General features: G+C 38.0%; 1 protein-coding gene across 1 annotated transcript; it reads left to right on the top strand.

Moving 5' to 3' along the window:
• Window positions 1-6,849: 6,849 nt before the first annotated feature.
• Window positions 6,850-22,351, top strand: LOC145778190 (uncharacterized). The gene is made up of 20 exons (XM_082589633.1): window positions 6,850-7,011; window positions 9,237-9,358; window positions 9,834-9,950; window positions 10,786-10,914; window positions 11,942-12,049; window positions 12,125-12,222; window positions 12,435-12,631; window positions 13,165-13,342; window positions 13,487-13,618; window positions 13,869-14,000; window positions 14,252-14,338; window positions 14,609-14,788; window positions 15,087-15,329; window positions 15,744-15,917; window positions 19,027-19,152; window positions 19,730-19,819; window positions 20,045-20,160; window positions 20,496-20,756; window positions 20,835-21,035; window positions 21,329-22,351. Exons 1-20 carry the CDS (start codon window positions 6,896-6,898, stop codon window positions 21,456-21,458), a joined length of 2,937 nt encoding a protein of 978 aa, XP_082445759.1. The 5' UTR covers window positions 6,850-6,895; the 3' UTR covers window positions 21,459-22,351.
• Window positions 22,352-23,580: the final 1,229 nt, after the last annotated feature.

The following is a 23,580-nucleotide window of genomic DNA, read 5'->3' as shown; positions in this document are numbered from 1 at the left end:
ACAAGAAAACATAGAGACTCAACGGGTGCAACCTATTTCGTCCCCTGAACATTTCGTACCTTGAAAAGATTGAGAAAAAAAAAACAACAAAGCCGAAGACGCTAGAGACATAGCTTTATTTCCGAAAATGCCAAAGAAAGCATGATATTATCCTTTTGGTATGCCACCGGACAGCACAAGTAATATTCATACCCAAATTTTTGTTGAACATACTCTCAGAATACCCCAAATTCAAAGTAGTTTTTCAAAATTTTGTAGGGGAGGCCCCCCAGACCCCCGCCTCTGGGTGTCGCTTTTGGCAATTACGCTGTCAAGTTTCGCCCGCCGACCGTCAAACCACCCCCCTCCCCTTTCAAAATACCTAGCTACGCTACTGAATTGGATCATTGTCATTGGGGTCCGCAAAGCATATTCCGCACAGGGCCTGAAATACCCTAAGACCGGCACTGCTTACACCACTAGTTGCAGCTGAATGGAGAGCAGTCCTGAAAAGCGTTGCTCAAGTGCACACCCCGAGTGTCGAACCAGTGACGCTTGATCTTGTAGTTTCTCCGTGCAGAAAGTCAAGAGCTTGATTAATTGAGCTATTGGGCGGATTAAATACAATAAATAAGTACATTCCCAGTGGCGTACGCAGGATTTTCTCAAGGGGGGGGGGGCCCATTGAGAGTAGCGTAGCCAGGAATTTTGAAAGGGTGGGTTTTGACGATCGACGGGCGTAGCCCGACGGCGATTTCGCTTAAAACGACACCCATTTCTGGGGGGCCTCCCCCAGAAATTTTGAAAAATTACTTTGAATTTGGTGCATTCTGAGAGCATTTTCAACAAAAATGTGGGTATGAATATTCCTGTAAAATGGTGCTGTCAGGTGGCATAGCAAAAGGATAAGATCATGTTTTCTTCGGCCATTTTTCTGAAATAAAGCTAAGTCTCTATGTTTTCTTGTTGTTAATTCCTGGCTGAGATGTTTGAATGTTTAGCATTGGCAAAACTCGCTCTTTTAATGCAGTTTTGTTTAAAATTAGGCTAGTTTTTTTTAGACTAAAAGCATCATTCCCAAGCATAAAGAGACCGAAAGCATCATTCTCAATATCGTGACGTCACACGCGTGCCAAGTGGGGTTGTAACCCTCCTCCCCTTGGCTACGCCACTGGCCATTGATATCCCAGACGTCTTCATGATATCCCAGTATGGCTTTAGTTTAGATTTAGACTATATCCATTTCTCTCTCACTAATCACTATTAATAGGCTTACAGAACACTATGCTACATTGGCATACCTGGGGTGGGGTAGGTGGATTGGGCCATGTATTTCGTATTGGCTTAGTCTATAAAACAACATTGTTACAGTAGCCTAATTGCTTTGACAGAGCAATGCAAAACATATTAAATGCCTTAATCTACGTCGTTAACTACTAAAACATTTTTAAGGGGGGGGGGGGGGGGGGCCATGGCCCAATGGCCCCCCCCCCCCTGCGTACGCCACTGTACATTCCCATCTAACCAAGCTCCAATGTCTTTGACAGATCCTCAGAAAAGAGATGAGTTGTCGAAAAGGTAGTCGGAATGTTGAACAGAAAAGGCGAATTGAAAATCTTCACAAACATTATGCTGCAACATTTTGAATTCAGGTTACCATAAACGAAGAAGGGAGGAACAAGATTACAAACAACTTTTCTTTTCGACGAAATTCGCTACGAGAACAATGAATAGGCTAATGACGACGAATTTCGAAGAGTTAAACAGCAATCTTCGTCTCTTCTGGACAGCATACCATTGTCTGTCAATTTCGATAATCTCAAAGTCATTTGTTCTTGTACGCAAGTTATATTGCATCCTTTTTGGAAAACGTAATAGAAAAAAAGTCTAGATTTTCACATTCATGTTTTTGTGGTTGAACAACTTTACAGATTAGCCTACCTAGCATGCTATAGCCTACCCCTCATAGACTTGTGTGCTCAATTTAACTTCCTCATAGCATGTTTGTTTTGTGCTGATATGTTGGCGCGCAGATAATAGGCCTACTGAACCAGGTATAGCTACGGTAATCGCTTTTCTTTTTTCAGTAGGCTGTTAAGTGTTAAGGTAGGCTAATTTATAAGTTACTTAGTTTAACCTAGGATGCAGTTGTCCGGTTTCACTGTTATAGGCTAACCTAACTAGTCTGGCATTCGAAAAGTTATAACGAACCTAAGTTCATGAGCAGTGGCGTAGCTAGGGAATGTGCCGCCCGGGGCGGATTCAGATTTTGCCGCCCCTTCAAGAAAAAGCATGTGAAAATGAAATGCGTTTTTTTTTATCAGATTATAATCAAAATCAAAAATCGTAGTCTGAAAGTGCCGCCCCCAGACGTGCCGCCCGAGGCGGTCTGCCCCCCAGCTACGCCACTGACTGTTTATGAGGTTTCTTTCTTTCTCTTTCTCTCTCTGACTGACTCTTTGCTTGAACCACGAGTAGCCTACGATTGTGTGTAAAGGATGTGGACGTAACAATGTTGAAAATGTGATGCGTAGGCTATAACAATTTTGATTGATTGAATCTTATCCTCGGAATGGGAACGCTTCTTGCTGTCCTTAATCCTGACAGCTTTGCATACTTGTGTAGAGGCTTTGAATTACTGACGCAGGCCCGGTCATTCGAGATTAACAGAGTGAAGTTTCCGATTGTTCAAGTGTTGTTGCCAAGGAATTAGGCCTATTCCATCCATTAGTTGCCGCTGAATGGAGAGCAGTCCTTATCGTGCGTTGCTCAAGCGCACACCCCGAGAGTCGAACCATTGTGATGTAATAAAATTGACTTAAACAGCTGTGCACCCCTGCATTAGAGATTATAAAGGACGGTAATGGACAAAGAAAGCAAACAATAAATGACAATTTCTCGGAATGTAACCTTATAGTTTGCCATAACTTACGTTGGCGATTAAGTTGATAACAAGTCATTCTGAAAAAAAAAATTGCGCGAGCCACTCAGAACCTTTCCACGCGCCACGGGTTGGACACCCTTGAGTTTCATTTCACCCTCTTCATCCTTTACATGTCATCCGCTCAGGAGCCAACTGGCTTATGCCTTTGCTTTTGATTAATCTTTGTTTATTTCTTGATTGTATCATATCCCCAGTCAATAACAATTCGACTCATGGATGAAAGGCCTGTGGAGACAGTGAAGTGTGTACTTTTTTTGGATGAGCAACGAGGATAAGTCAAGATAATAATGTAGCCTATTCAGTTAGTGCATTGCTCTTCAACCTTTTTGTCCGTGGTACACCTTTATCAATTTTTAATAACTTCATCTACCTCACAAATAGCAATGTTTAATTGTGACAGAAAGTAAAAAAAATGAATAATTTAGTAATTGTTTGTTGAAGTGATTATAGTAGTCTTGAACTGGGCACAACAAACTACGCATGCAAAAGTGCAAAAAACGTCAAAATTGAAGTTGATTTAATGGCTAGCTTGTTGTTGCATTGTTTCGGCAAGTTGGACATAACGTGGTGTTAGCTCTTTCTCTATTCCTCCCCGCATTAAGGAATCAATGTCAAGTATCGGCACACGCATCCAAAATGAGTGTATCTGTTTCAAAAGCACAAAGCAGGTTGGCGAATAATAACCGCACACCAGTAGGTCCGGTTAAAAGTTTACAAATATGCCAATTGCTGTCTCTGTTGTGACTTCCACTATCACAGATCTAAGCTGTATGCCCTTCGTATACCCTTCTCCAGCTGTATACCCTAGTTTTGATCTGGTTCTGGTATACACTTGGGTATACATTACACCCGGTTGAATAGCACTGAGTTAGTGAATCTTATAACCCCTATAAAATCAATCAATCAAGTATATTTCGATTTTCGACGTAGTTATTTTCACAAAAAGCATCAATACTAGGCCTATATTGTTGATACAATACAAAATTGAGAAATCTACAGTGAAAAAATAATCTTTGCCGACGCAGAGCGACACAAACTGTTTATATTATTGTATTTTAGCATAGAAGTGAGAATATATTTTGCCATCATCCACATCCTGTCCTTATTCTGCCGTCAGGTGGCAGCATTTAAAATTATCGTTGCCGCGGTGATCAGCTGACTATTTACATAAGGGGGCAGACAGTTGGTCACTTTGTTTTGACAAAGTATTGGTAGTAAGGCGTAAGGCTGTTATTGTGCATACCAGAGAAGAATAAACTTTATTTAAAAATAAAACCTATGAGTGTAATGTTGTTGGACAATTTATACAAATGCCTATTTTATATTTTGTGGTTTGTTTTAGTTTAGAAGTTTTTTTTTTTGGTTTTTGAATTGTTTGTTTGTTTTTCATATGTTTACCCTGCATTGCGGGAAAGCGGACTTGAGCGCTATGCATCGGTGTACGCCTTCCTACGTACACCTGACCCACGCTGCAGCCGACGGCAATGTCTGTTTCCGGTTGTCTAGTCTACTTATGACTTAAATTTGGTACTACCCATTACTCGAAATCGATCACTGGGTAGAGGCAATTATTGTAACGTTTCTTGCCCAGAGAAACAACAGCAAGTGCGGGTGGCTGGAGTCGAACATGCAGGCTCTCGACTTCGAGCCCAACGCGCTAACCACTCGGTCACTGCTGCCGACATTTATCTTCGACCTGACAAAGCGTTGATCGGTTATTCCTGGTAGTTTCGCATACTTGTAGAGGCTCCTGACGCAGGGCCGGTTACCGAGACAATCTCAGCCACCGAGCCTGCGTCAGTCATATAAAGCCTTTACAAATATGTGAAATTGCCAAGAATACGGCACCTATCAAAAGCTTTCAAATTTTGAAAATAAAGATTCAAACCAAAAATAACCAAGTATGCTCAGCTTGTCTGTGTAAGATTTGCCAGCCTTTTTCGCCTCGTAATTTTTTAAGCCATACAGTGGTCATTTGTATTAAAAATAGGGAACTGCAAGAAGTGAAACTCTTTGATTAAAGATACGTTCTTTTACAGTAAAAAAGCCACTCAGACCATCCCATTTCTTGATATAGAAATTGAAATAAATTACAATAAATTAAACACTTGGGTTTGGCAAAAGCCAACTAATATCAACCTCTTTCTCACTTTGATATGATCTGCCAATTTCAGGTCTGGATAAATTAAGTGCCTACTCAAGCGATCACAAGCTATTTGCTTTTATAGTGAATATTTTAATATTGCAGTCAATCGACTGTGTTTTTATTTTAATGCAAATAATAATTATCCCATATGGCTTTTTGATAAAGTGCTTAGAGTGTTTTTAGATGCATTGACTTTCGACTTTTAAGCTATGGAATAAAACTTTTTTAAATTTCCTTTCATTGGCGAGGAGCCAAAGAATCTAAACATTTTGTTATTAAAATATGTTGAGATTTGTTAAAATAAAGTAACATTGAAATTGTTTTTGGATATAAAACATTAGATTATTACTTGCAAATATCATACAAGGAGAGAGTCCCAGATTTCAGCTGAAAGTAATCATCATCATTCATCTTTAAAGCAGAGTGGATGATGACGATTAGGCTACTTTCAGTTGAAGTCTCGGACTCTTCCTTCTGTGATATGTGCAAGCTCACTTGTTTGCACCACACAAACTATATATTTATATTCATTGATATGCTCGCTTGGCATTTGACCACAAAAGTGATTTGGATAGCACTTGGATTTGTGATAGCACTTGGATTTGCACAAAAGTGATTGGCACAAAAGTGATAGCACTTGGATTTGGCTAATTCAAATAAAAAAGGGCCATTGAGAATTATATACTTATACTAGAATGTTAATCATGAATAACCAATCAACCATTCACAGAGTCTTTTAAAATTGTACATAAATTTTTGACCAAATTTGACACTAAAATCCATGAGACTTTGCTTATTAAATCCTGCAGTCCCCGGTTCATTAGGCAGTTGTTTGCCAGAGGTGCCTTGTGTCTACTTAATGTCTGCAATCATGGAGTGTATCTTTTCTCATGTACCGTAATTAAATTATCATGTGATGTGCCTTTTTTGTTGCGCTAGTTCATTCTTTTGCATTTCATTTCATGTTAGTTTAAATCAGTTGTTTTGTATGCTTGATAAAGGCTAACATGCTGCATAACTAATAATCTTTGCAACTTCTAGTTTAATTGTTAATATTACTGGTATGTTGTATGTCGTCTCCTTACCTGGTTTTAATTCCAAATGTAGCCTACACTAGAAGCAAACCTAAAGGCTGTGTGCATGATATTGACAACTGTTGAATTGTATAAAAGATGTCAAAAGAACTTTAACATCATTTGCAACTTACTTTTGTGCATTTCTAATCACTGGTAAAACTTCATCTAAATAGTTTTATCACATAAAAGCCCTTGTTGAATTTTGATCGTGCTTGGTTTATCTAAAATAGCTGCACTTGCTTCTAAGCACATGAAAGTTTACACTTCTTGTGCTGACAGATGTATCCATTCAATGTTTGTTTGACTAATTATTTATCTAAAGTGTTACCTCTGAAAGTTTTATCAATTTTCTTTCTTAGTGAATAATTGGATTGTTTGGTTTCAGATCGTTTTTATTTGACGTTGAGTGGAGTATCATCATAACAGCTTTAATCTACACAATCATACCGTGTAACGATAATTTTCGAATTACCTATTGATGACAGACCTAACACCCCCTTAACTTTATTGAAGTAATATTAGATAAATCATTATGGAAGCTGCAATTGCATTATTTTTCATTTGTTTATTGTTAAACTTTTCAATGTTTGGTATAACATATCTTTAAATTTAATAGCTAGTTTGAGTTAGTTTGATAGGCTATTTTTCTGTCTTATTTTTATAAATATGTTTGGTTTGAATTCTAAATAAAACTATTCAATCAATGGACTAAAATAATTTTTACCTGAATTTTTTCCACAAGAAAGTGTAATGAATATTGATATTGTTGGTCGTATTCGGCCTCCTCTTCCTGGTGAGGGACAGACAAGTTTAACTGTAACTGATGGAAAAAGGGTTCATGCTCAGCAAGGTGGTAATTCTCACAGGTAAGATAAGTTAGGTTCAATACCAAAAATGTTATGTTTATTCAAAGTAAAGCAGTTTAATTTGTGTGCTCTATTGCTTATCTAGTGTTGTGAAAATGTGGAATATCCAGTTGCAATTGTCACAGTGTTGACATTTCATGTGACATTGATGAACATGTTTACATGTTAGTATTTAAGCAGTAGCAAATAAAGTGTAAAATCAATAAAGTGTAAAAAAGGTTTGACATTTAATTTATTGTATATATGTCTTTTGAGGAAAATATAGGTTTTAATTTGGTTAGATACTGACATCATTAATTTGCCATTGAAAACAACTCAACTCCTTTTTATCCATTTTCTATTAAACCTCACATAAGCAACACTTCCAAAGTTTAACCAATTATTTGGAAAAGTGTTACATTGACTGCAAAATACTCAAACATTCTATGTGAGATTGTATGATTATTTTTAATACTGGTGATATGCTTTAAAGCAATGGTTTTTTTGTTGGGATTTCAGTCATGTACGGTATGATACTAGCAGAGGTGGGCAGTAGCGCGCTACTTTTGAAGCGGCGCTACTTTTTTTTAGCGCTTACTTTTTTGTAGCGGCGCTACTTTTTTAGTAAAAGTAGCGGTAGCGGCGCTATTTTTTTCCAAAGTAGCAGTAGTGGAAGAGGCGCTACTTTTCTTCAGTCGCATTCCCGCTACCTGCTACTTTTTAATTGAAAGTGAATAAAATACTCGTTTTTTTGGCAATACTGGTGTGGTCAAGCAGCTGTATAATCGGTTTGGTTGCAAAGTTTCGGTCTTTTCAGCGAATATCTCCGTGATGAAACTTATCTGTCAGGCTTTAGACATTCTCCAGGGCGAGTCTAAGGCCTATTACGGAGTCTTGCTTCCAACCATTACAATTTGCGCAAAGAAGTTGACCGAGATCAGTGATCTTGTAACCTGTGAGGAGTTGAGAGTGAAAGTTCGTGAAGGGGTGAAGAAACGATTCAACAAGTGTTTCGACATGAAATGCGTTATGGCATTATGTCTTCATCCCTCCTTCAAGACGTTGTGGCTACAATTTCTGCATTACGTTTCCACGGATGATGCTGACGCACTGCGAGTAAAAGTCGACAGATGTAATTCGACTGTTGCGGGAGACATCAAGCCAGGTTGATACCGAGAAGAGTGACTCCAAGAATGAATTTTTTGGTGTGTTGGCGCCATCCCTTGAAACGTCGGTGCAGAAGGAAACAGCAATTGTGGACGCCTTTTTTACGGACAGAAGCAAGTCCTTGAGCTTTTCGAATACCGAGTTAAAACATCTGTTCATTAAATACAACACCCTCATTCCTTCCAGTGCAGCGGTGGAGAGACTTTTCTCTGTTGGAAAAGATGTGCTCAAGCCAAAGCGGGCGGGACTTAGTGACTCTTATTTTGAAATGCTCGTGTTTTTGAAAGATGCGCAACAGTAAATTTCCCTTAGAATGTGTTTTCTATAACGACATTAAAATGACAGTGTAAACGAATGATAATATTCGTTTCAAGGTCATTTTTGCGTCACTAGGGACTTGAAGAGTGTTTCCTAGTGTCATTTTAGACAAAAGTAGCGGAAGAAGTAGTGGTAGCGCGTGCTACTTTGGTCCGAGTAGCAGTAGCGGGTAGCGCGCTACTTTTCTAAATTGGTAGCGGGTAGCGGTAGCGCGTGCTATTTTGGCACAAGTAGCGGTAGCGAGTAGCGCGCTACTTTAAACGTAGCGGGTGCCCACCTCTGGGTACTGGTAATGCATATCCATAAAGTAGGCCGATAAAACACCTTACTGCTACGCTCTATTGGTTGGGCTAAGACCATTGTAGGAGCTTTTTAATTATGTTATTTTTGCCATTTATTTTGTAATATAGCTTTTGGTGTATAATGCAACAATCTCTATTTAATGTGCATTAATAAATTCTGATATGGTAAATAAAATAGTAACCTACTAAAATTAAATATGCTTTGTAAAAAGATCTTAAATAGCATGTATGTCTTTGATATTGCAAATTTTTTAAGTTTTTGAGGAATATACGTACACTACATTATTTGTTAAACATGATGTATTCAATAACATAAAATTGATACATGTAGGTCTTAATTTTTTTTTAAATACCTGTCACCGTATTTCAAAGTTTTATTTAAAATATTTTCTGTAACTTTGTAAATATTCAATTATTTTTTCTCGATTTATGTTGTATATATATTTTTGTTTGCTTCAGCTTTCAGATTTTATACCAACCTGATGCCACCAACCAAGATCTATTTTCTAAAACTGTTCAACCTTTGTTAGATCTATTCATTGCTGGTTTTAACACTTGTGTTTTGGTTTATGGAGAAAGTGGTGAGTTTGAATTATTGTTATCGTTTGTGATTAGGTCAACTTATTTTCAATGTTGATTGATGAACATTTAGGTAGAATTGCAAATTTACCTGACAAATTATACTAACTTTTTCGAGTCAGATGTAGCCTACTTTGTGGATGTTGATAAATTTTTGCTCTTTTTGGATTGAAATCTTGTTAATCGTTTATAAAAAGAAAATGTGTGTTGTACAGAAAGTCAAACTTTAAATTTGCTTATCAAAACCAATAATTTCAAGTGTAAGATTGCACTTGTTTCCCCATCCAATATTTCTTACACCAAGAAACACCTAACCTCTATTCTAGCTTAGCTTAGTAATTAATTGATTGTAAATATAGTGATAGCCACTCCAAGTTGCTCAAATATTCTTTGCTCTGCAACAGATTTCGACTGAAATGTGCAGTGCATTCATGTTATTTTTTTCCAAGTTAATATTCTGCCGCATTATCTTTTTAGGGAGTGGCAAAACATTTACCACTGTTGGTGAACAAGGCAGCACTCAGCCTGGTATAATTCCACAAGCTATAAGTTATGCAACAACAAATCTACAGCAACAGAATTCCCAACATCCTGGTAAAATATGTTTTTGTTAAAGTTGTTTTATTGAAGGTTTGTTTTGGTTGGTTTTGAATCTTTATCGCCCTCGGACTGACAAAGCCTTGATATGTTATTCCTGGTAGTTTCGTGTAGTCTACTTGTAGAGGCTTTTGACACAGGGCCGAATACCAAGATTGACAGAGTGAAGGTTCCGATTGTTGAAGTGCTGTTGGGGAATTATTCTATTCATTAGGTGTCGCTGAATGGAGAGCAGTCCTTAGAATACGTTGCTCAAGCGCACACCCCGAGAGTCGAACCAGCGCCGCTTGATCTTGAAGTTTCTTCCTGCAGAAAGTCACGTGCTAACCACCAGTCTTTGCATCAACCCACTATCTTTGAACTGCATGAAATATAAACAGGTTTATGGTTCATGCAGTTTAAATTTTGTTTTACATGTCATGTATCAAAAATTTATGGCCGTACTTGCGTAGCCAACAAAGTACTAACTGTCTAGCCTTAGTAACATCTAAGCAAGCTGATCAAAGATTCAGCTTTCCATTAATCTAACTTTGTTCATCGTAAAATTATTACTTTTTATGTGGATCTGAACATTGTAAAGGGACGTTCTGCAACTTCTGCCTGCCCATCTGTGCTGATGATTCGCCAGTACAACAAGCGTTTGAGTTTCGCTAAGCATGTTGTCGTGGCATCAACGGTAGCCATGAGACTTTCATTCATGCAATGCTGATAAAGTCCATAAAGGCGAAACAGCAGTTTACCGTTTCCCCTAGTGTTCTATCAATGTACTTTGTACAATAACAATATTATACCGATAAACTTATTCGTCTGACTACTGCACTTTGCTTTGCAGAAACTTCCTTTGCCGCTTCAGAAAACTCGCCAAGATTGGGTGAAGAGCGTGGTAGATTGTTACTGTATCAATTTGAGATTTACAATGAATTGATAAGAGATCTAATGGCGTCCAGAGGCTCTCTTTCAGGTGAATTGGGTTCATGTTTAAATAAATTTTGAATGCAATCGTGGGTCTAGTAGCCCACTGCGTGCTTTTTGTGGAATTTTTACCTCTGGCTTATATAAAGTTCAAATGCAGGAGTTTGTGACACTCTCTATGCTGAGTTATCTTTTTCAACACAGTCAGCCTATCTTTTAGTATAGTAAACATTTTTTCCATAAATTCAATCTACTTTTTCTTCCTCTTCATGAAATCTTATTTTTGAATGTGGTCTGTTGTTACAGAACGTATAAAAAAATTGATTGCATCGGAAAGGTTTGATATACTTATTAGGGTGGAGTGAAAAAAATTTTTTTTTTCAAATCAAAAAATCAGATTAACCCAAAGTGGCGTATGGACCTAAAATCAACTTCTGAAAAGGTTTTGGGTTTGTGCCACCTACACCCAGGTGGCCCATAATTTTTAAAGGTCATCCGAGGGTCAAATTTCATAAAAATCCCATAACTTGGAAACCGGTTAAGCTAGAATGTTAGTTTTTGGCTTAAAATTTCCAGAAGGTCCATGTTTATATATGCTCTAATGCAACTTTTGTCTCTATTTTAACTACATAAGCTGATAATAATAATAAATGACATTTTAGTTTAAAAACTAAAATGTCCTTTGTCTCTAATAAATTGACATTTTAGTTTAAACTAAAACTAAAATGTCATTTTTTATTATTATTAGCTTATGTAGTTAAAATAGAGACAAAAGTTGCATTAGAGCATATATAAACATGGACCTTCTGGAAATTTTAAGCCAAAAACTAACATTCTAGCTTAACCGGTTTCCAAGTTATGGGATTTTCATGAAATTTAACCCTCGGATGACCTTTAAAAATTATGGGCCACCTGGGTGTAGGTGGTACAAACCCAAAACCTTTTTAGAAGTTGATTTTAGGTCCATACGCCACTTTTGGTTAATCTGATTTTTTGATTTGAAAAAAAAAATTTTTTTCACTCCACCCTAATACTTATAACACTTATAAATACTTTTACAACGTTTTGATTTGCAGGTCGAAACATGCCAGGACCCATGGAAATACACTACACCCCAGAGCGGGGTATGTCTGTGAAAAACCTGCAATATGAAGTATGTCGGAATCCTGCTGAGGCAATCACAGGTATTTCCATAAAGTTGTGTTGCTACATATTGCCGAAGTAGTCACCTAATCTAACTTTGCGTACATCTCTTGCAGCATTTTGGCAAGCTTGGATGTCAAGAAACACTGCTACAAGCGACTTTGGGTTAGCCAATAACTTTTCTTCACATATTGTTCAATTGGAATTGTTTATGGTAAGACCACTTGTTTGAGCTGTCACAGTCCATTGCATGGGTTGGAGATAAAAACGTTTTGTTCGCAACGATTTTTTTACCATAGTGAAATATTATGCTAATGAGGCGAAGAACTTCAAGAATTTCATTAAGCTTAGTAACAAAAACGCAGTTAGTGCTCATTTTCCAGTCCATTTTTAAGTCAAGTTGATGAGGACTGTATTTGTGTGCAGATGACGGAAGAAAATCCTCTTCCAAATCGTTCAACCTTCACTGTAATAAAACTCCCCGGCGCCGAAAAACTCGCCGAAGATTTATCACGTACGAGGGTTCGAGAAGGTCCAACCTTGTCGAAGTCAATTGTTGCTTTCAACAAACTCACTGCTGACCTGGCAAGGCAACAAGATCCCACGAGAGTAATTAACTACAGGTGGATAAGACATTCACACAGAGCCAGCAGTATTTTTACCTGTTTTCACAGTTGAAACACACTATAGGAGGTTGTCAAGGAATGTTGCCTTTTCAGTTTACGGGTTTTTCAACGATTAAAAATTCCTATTCAGTTGAAGTATTTTATTCAGTTTCAAGAAACGAGCTATGCTATGAAACAAAATGTCGCTTATAAATATTTATATTTTAAGCCGCTAGCCAATGGTACTAGCCTTCGAAGGACATTGCAAGAACATATCGCTAGTCCACGTAATTCAAATTTTGCGGCTCTTTTTACGCTCTAAGATTTCTGTGCGTTTTGCTTTTGTTTTAAGCGCATGACGAATGGAATTTCTTAGATTTAAAAAGAAAAGGAACTTCTTCACCATGAAACTTATGTTAAAGCGAGTAAAGACAACGAAATTTTGCATTTAATTTTTTTTTTATTTCAACAATATTCTATTCATTCGCTTTCTTTACTCGTAAACAGTTTGATTTTTTGTTTTAAACTTTTACTATTTGTATTTCTTTCAGCGATTCAAAGCTAACGAGCTTGCTTGAAAACATATTGGGAGGAAATTGCAAAACCAGAGTGATTTGCTGTCTGCCAGCTTCAAACAACAAACCTGAAGTAATGGCGGTAGTTCTAACAGGATGTGGTTTACTTTCGCAAGTTAAAAACTTCCCCATAATAAACGATTGCCTGGCTCAGGTGAGAGAGTGAGAAATAGTACACATAGCTATTAGCTGTTGATAAAAAAAATCCTCAAATTTGCCATTTTATGCTTTTTTCTTGCACTGTTGTACCCTTTTTAACGCCCGTTTCAAAATAACTTCTTTAACTCGTGGTTTTCAGGATTTAATCACCCAATTCCGCACGAAGCTTGACACCACGCTCCAGCTTGGAGGAGGAGACATTGGAGCTGGCGCTGGACTTATGTCTCGTCCTGAGCTCCAGGATCAACTGATGAAGATTACCAGTGACAATGCAAGTTGTGTTGTAGCGTGTACGAAATAGTAATTGGCCACAAAAATACTAATACAACTATGATGTAAGAACAACTCAATTGTGACGGGAAACAAAAGCTGTTTTTAATATTCAAACTTTCTGAAAGCAAGGATGAAACGTTGTTGAAGTTGCTATCGTACCGGTAGGGTCGGATACATTCAACTTGAATGCTGTTTCATCAGCCGATATTGTGATTCTCGATCCATACTAAACTGCAGTATACACGCAGACACAACTGCGCGAAAGAAACGACCGACTTTTTCAACGACTGGAGCAAGTCCAAGACAAGATGACGGAAATCGCAAAATCAAAATCTGAAATTTCTTCCAAATTAGTAGCAAGTGAAGAAGAAAAATTGAAGGTAATTCTCAACTGTGTCGCGGATTTTGTATTCAAAGCTTGTCTTTCATTTGATGAGTCCACTTGACTTAAACAATAAAGTAAAATTGAAGGTTACATTTTGTTGATGTTGTAACATAAAATTATAAATGCTGTGTTGTCTTGTTTACTTCCAGAAAGCCGAAAATTACCTAACATAGTTAAAATTTTCTAGAAACGTTTTTGTTTAGATCCTTTTCACTGAGCGGGTGGGTTAACCTTAATTCTTTGCAGGTATCTAAAGGTCTTGTCGAGTTACAGCTCGAAAACAATCGAATCACCGAGGAGTATGAATCAGAAAACTTTGAACTAAAAAACAAGGTAAATAGTCGTCGCTTGAGTATTAGAAAAATTTTAAAGTTAACCCAGCCTTCTGTTCCGCCTGACTACAAGTAAATCCGTGACTTTAGCCTTATAAAAATGTTTAAGCGAAAGTGAAGGGAAAGAAAATACTTTCAAGTGCGTTTTAAGTTCTGTCTATGCAAAACTGTCATTAAGATTGCAAAAAAAGCTTTTTCAATCCGAAAATGAAGATTCTCATAATCAATCAAAAAGCAAGTCGAGATTTCAATGAGTGTTTTGTGTTTTCAGGTCTTATCTTTGGAAAACCAATTGGTTGAATTCGAGCTGGAGAGGAACAAGTTCGCGCGAACTCACGACCTCTCGGCGGAACATACCAGGCAACTCGAAGAAAACAGAAAGTTGATCGCGGATGAATTTGTGGAGCTAAAGAAAAAGGCTCTCATTCAGGAAGAACAACTTACCATTCAGGTTGGCATCTCATAGGGTTTTTTGTTTGTTTGAAATATTTTCATCACTACATTGGTAGACTACAAGCACAAGAAACTTGAGGTTTCTGCTGTCATAAAACTTGATGCGTTTGTTTTTTTAATTTACGGATCACGGAATTCAGTGATCCATGGCTCATTGTACCTTCACTTGCGACGTCATGAACTTTCGTCGTCATCATTCATTCTCAGTTTGTGTCCTACTAGTGTAGATCACCGATTGTCTTCATTGTGGGGAAGGTCCTTGAGTTCACTGTTTTTTGACAACGGTTTCTTGACAGACGAAAAAGAATGAAGAGATGCGGATTGAACTTGCCAGGTTGATTGAAACCGAGGCGGCTCTCCTTAATCTCCGCGACAACGTTGATCGACAACAGCAAGTCCACGATGACGCGACACAGGAGCTTGAGAGAGCGCGTGCGGTGTTGAGGGAAGCGAAGGTGACAGCCACGGCAAGCAACGATGACGTTTTGGACAAACTGAAGGAAAGACGAGCCGAACTACACCGAGAGATGTGGGAACCTGTAAGTTTTTATCTTTTTTTGTGTGAATAGTGTGACACAACTGTCAATGGAAAATAATGTAATTGTCCCTTTGACCTAACAACTTTTAATATTTTTACATCAAAGGCGACATCAAAGTAATATTGTGCATTTGCTTACCGTGTTGCCCGGTGTGCAGAGTAAGAAAGATTTTTACCAAACATATTTACGATTGTTTGAGAAAAGGGTACAAATTTCAAATCACAAGAATGTTGAAACCACGGAATGCTGACTCGCGCAGTTTATTTGAACATAGTTACCCAGGAATTAAGCCCTATCCGAATTAATCCACATTCTAAGTGTTTGTGATTCACACGAAGTCAACCCAATACCCAGAGAGCAAAATCCATCATTTTGCATTGATTCACTGTGTGAAGACGATTTTCTTTTCATTAGTCACCTGTTACGACACCACGTGGTGGGAAGGACGTCGTGGTGTCACGGATGAAACAGACCTACAATGAACAAACCAAGAAACTGGAAGGAAGGTTGGCTGAGTTGAAGTCACAGCTTGCTACCGCTTATGCTGGAATTCAATCTGCAAATAACAAGAATGCTGAACAAATCACCGTAAGGACAAAGTCGTTGCTTTTTCCATTGAAGCCTAAATAATAATAATAGTAATAACAATATTTATATAGCGCCACATCCACAGTCAAACCATGCTACTGGGCGCTGTACATGACAATGGGGATAATTAGTACGGTACTTTCAGTCATAATGTTCAGTGAAATAGAACGTTTTCAAGCGAGCGATACAGTAAATACAGTGAATTATTACCTTGAATTTTTATAGTCTTGGTGAGGCATAATTTTATTTCTCGCAAAATTCTGCTCTAGAGTCACTTTCTTACTTAATGACGATTAAAATCCATCAACATCTTTTAAAACATTCGGTTTTTATCATATATTGGCGAGCTTAGTAATGATGTGATTCATATCACGCTAGGTTTGTCGCATATATGCGTTTCTCTCAGCGCTTCATATGGTATACACTATACCAGAGGTTCTCAACCTTATGAGATTCAAGGATCACTTAAAAAAATTGTGTCTCAGTCACGGACCACTGCTTCTCTCCCCTTCCCCCTCCCCTTGTAACGAACAAATGTCACTTATTGCTTGCTAAGTCATAAACAGTAGTTGGTTTTAGAAAGATTGCTACATTTACTGCGAGCCTTGAGCTTGCACATTTGACCACAGTATATCCAAACGAGGTGTTATACTTGAAAGACTCAATCGGGGTTCATCTTCGACTTCAAGTCGAGAACAAAACTTTGTTTTTATTGTAACCAGTGCAGAAAATCCACATTCACAAAGATAAGATGTCGCAAAAGGTAAAATTATTTTTAAAGCTTTCTGAGGCAGTTGTGGATACTCATGTGAAGCTTGTATCCAAAATTTTTATCAAGCTCACTCTCAGATGGATGCAACATATTCAAAGTAGTGTCACTGGTCAGTTCACGGACTGGAACCCATCAAAAACTCTGAACGTTCAAATCACCAAGGTAGAAGTTAAATTGATCCTACAGTGACTGAGTATGGTCAGAAATAAAATTCATCAACATTTGTTTATTGATTTCAGCATTTTCTGGTTTCTCAGTGAATTCGTACAATTGATTAAAGTGCCTCTGACAGGTAAATAAATTCGCTAAATTTACCTAAGATACCAAAAAGATGACACTAACAAACTTCCCTGACCAGCAAATCGTAAAAAATATCAACAGGCTACTACGTTACACGCTTGCAAACTTTCGTTCACTTTCGGCGAATCTGGCACTCATTCAATTGCGAAAATAAAAACGGCAAAACCGCTGTGACGTCACAGTAAGCGGGAAGGATACATTCTTTCTCTGTGATAACTTGGTAAAGTATGGTACGGCTACTGCAAAACGTGAATGTGTGGGGCTCTGTTGGTCTAAAGCATGTGCAAATTAAGAATTACCGAAATGAAAAAGTGAACTTATTATTACTATCAGGTTTCGATCAAATAGGTTGAGTTTAATTTTATCAAACAGCATCTCAATTCAATTGAAATTGCAGTTTCATAGAGCTACAATTTTCATACTTTTTTATTTGTCCTAATCTGGCTATAGCCATTTGCAGTGTAACAACAGTATCTCACAAACAGTACCTTTAATTTATGGTTGAGGCAATGCCTACAAATTGCTGTTTATGTGTCAGTGACAAAGACCGTGTGCTTTCTTTTCCCACTTTCCCACAAAACAAGGTACTGAGAAGAAAATGGTCAAAGTTTTCTTCAAGTGTTCGAAAGTGAGATGGGCCATACAAAACTAGTCGTATATGTTCACTTCACTGAAGATGATTTTGTTAATTCCACTCAAGTAAAAATGCCTACAGGCATGTGATGGAGTGTATACTACAAGGCGATGCTCTCGGAAGCAACAATCGGATTGTGATGCCGTCATGCATTGTTTGGCGAATCCGAAACAATTTTCCAGATCCAGATGGCAGTTACACAGGATTTCAATGGCCAACTGAAGGCACATTATGAGAGAGAGAGAACTTTTATTTATTTTTGAATAGTGATGATAAATTAAATATGAATGATGATTGGTACGATTTCTTCATTTTTCACTTGAAGTATATTTTAGGTTTTGTAGGAACGTATTCAGTATAGTTTTATTAAACTGCAAAAAACAATAAATCTTCGAAAAAGCAACCGCTTGTACCAACTCTGACCAAACTGTGATCCACCAATTACATCTAGGAAGCGTTTGTTTCATCAGTTGCTAACGACCTCCACTTAGGATGACGTAATACCACCAAAGTCGTCCCAGAGCAGTGAAATATCGAGTTTCGCCTGTGCTGGCGCTGCGGAGCAGTCGTTTGATTAAATTACGCCCTAACCAGTCGAGCTACGAGGTTAAGATTAAAAAGTTCACTAAATGTAATTCTGCGCTAGGAAATGCTTTAAAAAGTTACTATACTTGGATCCAACCTGTCAGGGGCACTTTAAACATGTCAAAGTTGGTAAAAGCAGACACTTTATCACTGATGGTACCGTAATTAAACTTATCTGCTTTCCTTGCAGCGATGAATAAAGTTTATTCAGTTGTTCAAAAATGTCAGCCAAATAAGCCAGAACAGCAACCCAAAAGCTATCGTTGAAATGAGCAACAAGCCCGGACTTTTTCTCCAAGAAACTCTCTCGCAGCATAACGTAACTCAAACAGTCTGTTAAACACTTTTCCCCTTGATAACCAGCGAATTTATGTATGCATCAGTAGCTGTTCATGATCAAGATCCTCATTCGAACATGATGAAGCAAAGAGACGACAATTTAGTGGATGAGCCTTGATAAAATTAACAACTTTTATGCAAAGGGTTAAAAAACAACGATTTCAGACTTTGCTCGCGGACCACCAGGCAAATGCCCGCGGACCACTGGTTGAGAACCGCTGCACTATACAGTATTAGCATGGCTGTGTGGTGGCGCAACCTGTAGTGGGGATTATCTTTTTCGGCTTCCGCTTATTGCGTCTTTTTGGTTATCGTAAACGTTGTTTTTTTTACAAGAAAATCCTAAATTAAAGCATTTAATTTGAACGTTTAATTGTTTGTCTGAAGCTTGCAACAGGAAAGTTGGGCTCGAAGCAGCCATATTAAACCGAACCATTTGCAGTTTAAACTCACGCTAACGTGATAATTTCATTTTTCAGCTCTTACTCTCCAGCAAGGAAGAGCAGGAACGAACAGCCAACGAGAATTCTCACTTGCAGCAGCAGATCAAAGAAGCAAGCGAAGATTATAGAAAAAGATTGTGGAAATACGTCCAAGACATTGCGGTGGGAATCGTTTCTCCGCTGCAGTAGAGCTTTATTATTTTACATTTTAAACTCAAGCTTGTTTTGTTCTACGAAACCTACCCCAGTAAATAGGTTGTAAACAATGGAAACCGTGTATTCGCTTTCAAAAATTTATTCGCATGCTATATTGATCGTTGTTGGGATTTCTATAAATCGATTTATTTGTGATTTTTGCAATAGCGTTTAGCTTAGTTGACATTACATACAAAAGTCATTGTTACGATATAAACCAAACTAGAAACATCACTTGGGTTTAATCAACTTAAAATCGTGCTAAACAAACAAAACAAAACAAGGTTGACTAAACATGAACCTAAACATAGTTCTGCGCAATTGTATTCTAATTCTATCGTTACAACTGCAAAAAGAATCAGTAGCAAGGCGAGAGTACAAAGCAAGAAAAGCGGACAATTACCTAGGGGGGAATCACCCCGATTCCCCCCCCCCCCCCCCCCGGATCCGCCGCTGATTCTGAAATAAAGAGTCATCTTCTATAGTGAATTTTGCTGTTGTCTGTTTACAACTTCTCTGTTTCAAACCGTAAATTTGTCTTCAGAACTTCGTCGATAACGGCTCATCTGGCAGCAGCACTAAACAAAAAGATAACAGCATTGCCATGAAGATTTATGTGGATGGAATGCTGAAGGTATTTTTAAAGTAAACACTGTTATTGTGTGGACTTTGTTGAAAATTTTATCGAATATTTTCTAGCAACAGCTCCAGTTTCCAATTTTTAATCTTACCCAATTTTGGCTGATGAATGCTGCAGCCATGTGTAAAAAAGTAAATAATGCTGATGCATATGTTCAGCATTTATTTAACTTTCTATAATTCCAGAAGGTTATTAAAATCACAAACTTTTTCTTTGTAGGAAATGAAATCTGCATTCAGATCACGTGAGGACCAACTGATCAACGCCGCCAGAAACTATAAACGTCAATCAAAACGAGTAGCACAACGTCACGAGAAGTTGTTGATTCATTACAGGTAGGTATGCCTATCCGCTCTTCCCCTTTGTGTGTATCTTTGATTAAATGGATATTTTTTGTTAGATTGTTGGCATAAAATTGTGATTACATGATTTTTGATACCACTGCAACAATTTTTTTGTGTTAATGACAAAAAAAGATTTCCAAGGTTGTAAAATTTATCCGCAACGATGGTGTGATGCGTTCTTTCAACTGCTTTCAGTGGGTCAACAGTTTATCGCATTGATTTCTTTATTTTCTCAGATTTCTTTATCGGTATTGTTCAGTAAACTTACTTGCGAATGTAACTATATCGTATGAAAACATTTATAACTAACCTATGACTTATTTCAGAATTTTACGAGACCAGCTGCAACTTCTCCGCTCAAATAGCTTTTCCAAAAGCGACAGACAAGACGAACAAAATCCTTTCGCCCATCTACCTCCTGTTAATCTGGGCCCTGATCCGTCTGAGATGACAGTGACAGAAAACGAATTATCGTCGGAAAACACCCTTGAATTGAACAAACTTCGCACTCTTCTTGCCAAGGCGAAAGCTGATGCTGAGCATGCAAAAGCTGAAGTGCAGAAGCAGAAGAACATGGGCAAAGCTTTGTGAGTTTTAAGAAAAATGCTTCACATGCTTTTTCATTTAATAACGTTTTTCAACAATGTTTCTTCACAATTTTTCAGGCAACCTTTACGCAAGACTGGTCACGTGGGTTACGATCCTGTAAGTTCACTCAACCGTGGCAGTGATGCGCCCTTGCGTGGCCATGACTTCAGTGCCACCGTGCACATGGAGCGTGAAAGGGCCGATCTTCTCACCAGAGCAACCGTTGCTGAGCAACAATTGCGAGAACAACAAGAATACATAGACACTCATCTCACTCGGTAAACTTAAAGTTTTGTCAATTCTCAGTTACTGTGAGTAGCGTAGCCACACATGCTTTGTTACTATTACCAATCTTGAACAGGTGATGTGCATTATTGTCATTGATAAAGCTTTTACACTGTGTACACAAAGTAGTAGGCTATCGTATCACTTCTGGCTTAATCTGGAGCAGCACTTCTAAGTATCTGCGCCATCCAAAGTCTCGGGTCAATCAGGAAAGTCAACTGTGCATTCTCAGGGTTGCCAGACACGATTTCGTAATCAGCTTTTTAAAACATTCTTACGTACGTAGGTACAAGCAAGAAATTGTGCGTTTGCGAAGATTGCTATCTGATCGTGGCGTACGAGTCGATGAACGCCCGTTAAGTCCAGATTTCAGCCCAAGAAGAAAGGTTCCTGGAAGAAGCAGTTACGGATTTTAGAGAGAATGAGACAAAGTGTGAATAATGTACAGTAATCCATGCAATGCATTGTTTATATTGTTTCTTCACGTTTCTATTTACAGTTCATTTTGTGACAGCCCCAGCCTCAGCAATATTAGACCTGTGCTTTATGTAGTTTCATTTTAGCAACAGCGCAGTTCACCTAATTCTGCAACCATTCTTTTTGTGTTCATACTTCATTGGCTGTCTCTATAGGCTGGCTTGTCAGCGTTGCTGGCGATAAGCAGCTTTTTAACAGAGAAAAGTTTTGCAATCTATAAAGCGAGCAAAAAAGCTGTTGCTTCTAGCTTCAATGAAATGAAGTAATTTTTTAGCAATGACTGCCTCCCAAGCAACTAATTTGTTGCGAAAAAGTTGATCGGATCTTAATGATCAAAAAGAAGACTTCTACGTCTAACATTTCAATTTGTTTTGTGATCACTACGATAGTCTGTGATTTGAAATTGTGTGCTCAATTACTGTTCAACGACTTTGCGTGCGTATTTAAAGTAAGTTATTGCAAGAATATTTTTCTTACCTTGTTTCATTCCATTACCGTTAGATATGCAGTAGCCCATCATTTTTGCTCTCTTCATTTGTAGTTCAACCTCATTGTAGGCCTACATTTACCTGTTGAATCCTATCCTAGTATTACCTATTGATTAATAGATATTGTGCATGCAGTAGGTGATTACCGTGCTTGTAAACTGTATTGATAATAAACCTTAGCTTACGTAAAGCCGAACATTGTATTGTTGGCTACTAGCCTACAATACCAGATATCCTTTTTATCAATCTAATTAGGCTGTACTTTTTTAATAACTGTGTGTTCGTTTCTACTTAGTCACAACGTTTCGTTGAAGAACGTTTAAACAACACCAGATTTCAGGAGCTTTTATGGTGGGAAGTTCCAAAGCAAATATAGAACGTTTTGTTGTTCATAAAAATTTTCTTGCATTATCGATAGACCTCTACTTCAAACACCACCCCAATTATTAGGCTGTTTAATGTATCGTGTTTTGAAGATTATTCAAACGGTGCAGTTTGTTTTAGATGTAACTTATCCTATGGTGCAGACTACTCATGTAGTAGGCTATCATATCCTTTTATTATTATTTTTTTTCTAATAACTTAGTCTGGAATAGGCTACAACCCAACTAGCAAACCTGCGCAAAAGTGGCTGGTTTTGCGAGCTAACAAGTTTTCTGCAAACACAAAACGTTTGTTCAAATCAGGGATTTCAAATAGGCTACTGGCAAAACGAGGAAAACATAAATGAACTGCTGTTGCGTGGTGGGTTTTCTCAAGAGAGAAAAATCACTTTATGTCTCAGCCAGCGGGTACAACTGGATCACAAATGGGAAATATTTTGAGCCCCAACTATGCCCCAGTTAAATTTGTCCGCCGGCTCCAGTTTTTACTGAACTGGGCACTGGGCAGCCCAGTTTAAAATTCGTCTAAAAAAGACGCTTCCGAGCGGTGTCGAACTGATTATCCTTGTAATAAATGTAGTGCAAGTCAAGTCAATTTATTTTGTTTCAATAGCACCACATATAAACAAACAAGCTGCCAGCAGAGTAGGCTAAATGAAAAGTAATGGCCTTGTTGAAAACATAATTGCATGACAAAAATAGCTTACTTTGCAATCCTCTTCTTGTAACTGCCCCGATTTACTCTTATCGCCCACTTTATAGCCAGCGCCCCTTCATGGTTGCAAACGCCCCCAGGGGGGCGCTAGCGCCCACTTTGGGAACCACTGCATTAAATGATTAAGACAGGAATTGCCAATGCTGCAGCCAACAGAAAAACCGTTTATTTCGGAGGATTCTAGCGGCGCCTAGTGAATGGAATAATTCCCCGGTAACAACAATCGAAAAACTTCACTCTATCAATTTTCGTAACCAGCTTTGCGTCAACTCAAGAGCCTCTACAAGTATCCGAAACTACCAGGAACCTATCAAGGCTTTGTCAGTCCGAGGATAAAGATTCAAAACCAAATTCAATATTGCTCTGGTTTAATTTCAATGCCGCTAGATCTCGAATTAAAAATGCTGACATGGCAACGCTAGACAAAAAGGCAACATCAGTTTTCTGGTGTGCCAAAATGCGAAAAAAAACACAA

This window comes from Aplidium turbinatum, chromosome 10, assembly GCF_918807975.1.
Source record: "Aplidium turbinatum chromosome 10, kaAplTurb1.1, whole genome shotgun sequence".
Classification (NCBI taxonomy): Eukaryota; Metazoa; Chordata; class Ascidiacea; order Aplousobranchia; family Polyclinidae; genus Aplidium; species Aplidium turbinatum.
This window is presented reverse-complemented; position numbering and strand designations above follow the sequence as displayed.

Coding starts and splice junctions, on each gene's coding strand:
- LOC145778190 (XM_082589633.1), top strand. CDS start 6,896: ATGAATATTGATATTGTTGGTCGTATTCGGCCTCCTCTTCCTGGTGAG. Junction 12,632..13,164: donor ACGAGAGTAATTAACTACAG/GTGGATAAGACA, acceptor TATTTCTTTCAG/CGATTCAAAGCTAACGAGCT. Junction 14,001..14,251: donor GTGAAGAAGAAAAATTGAAG/GTAATTCTCAAC, acceptor AATTCTTTGCAG/GTATCTAAAGGTCTTGTCGA.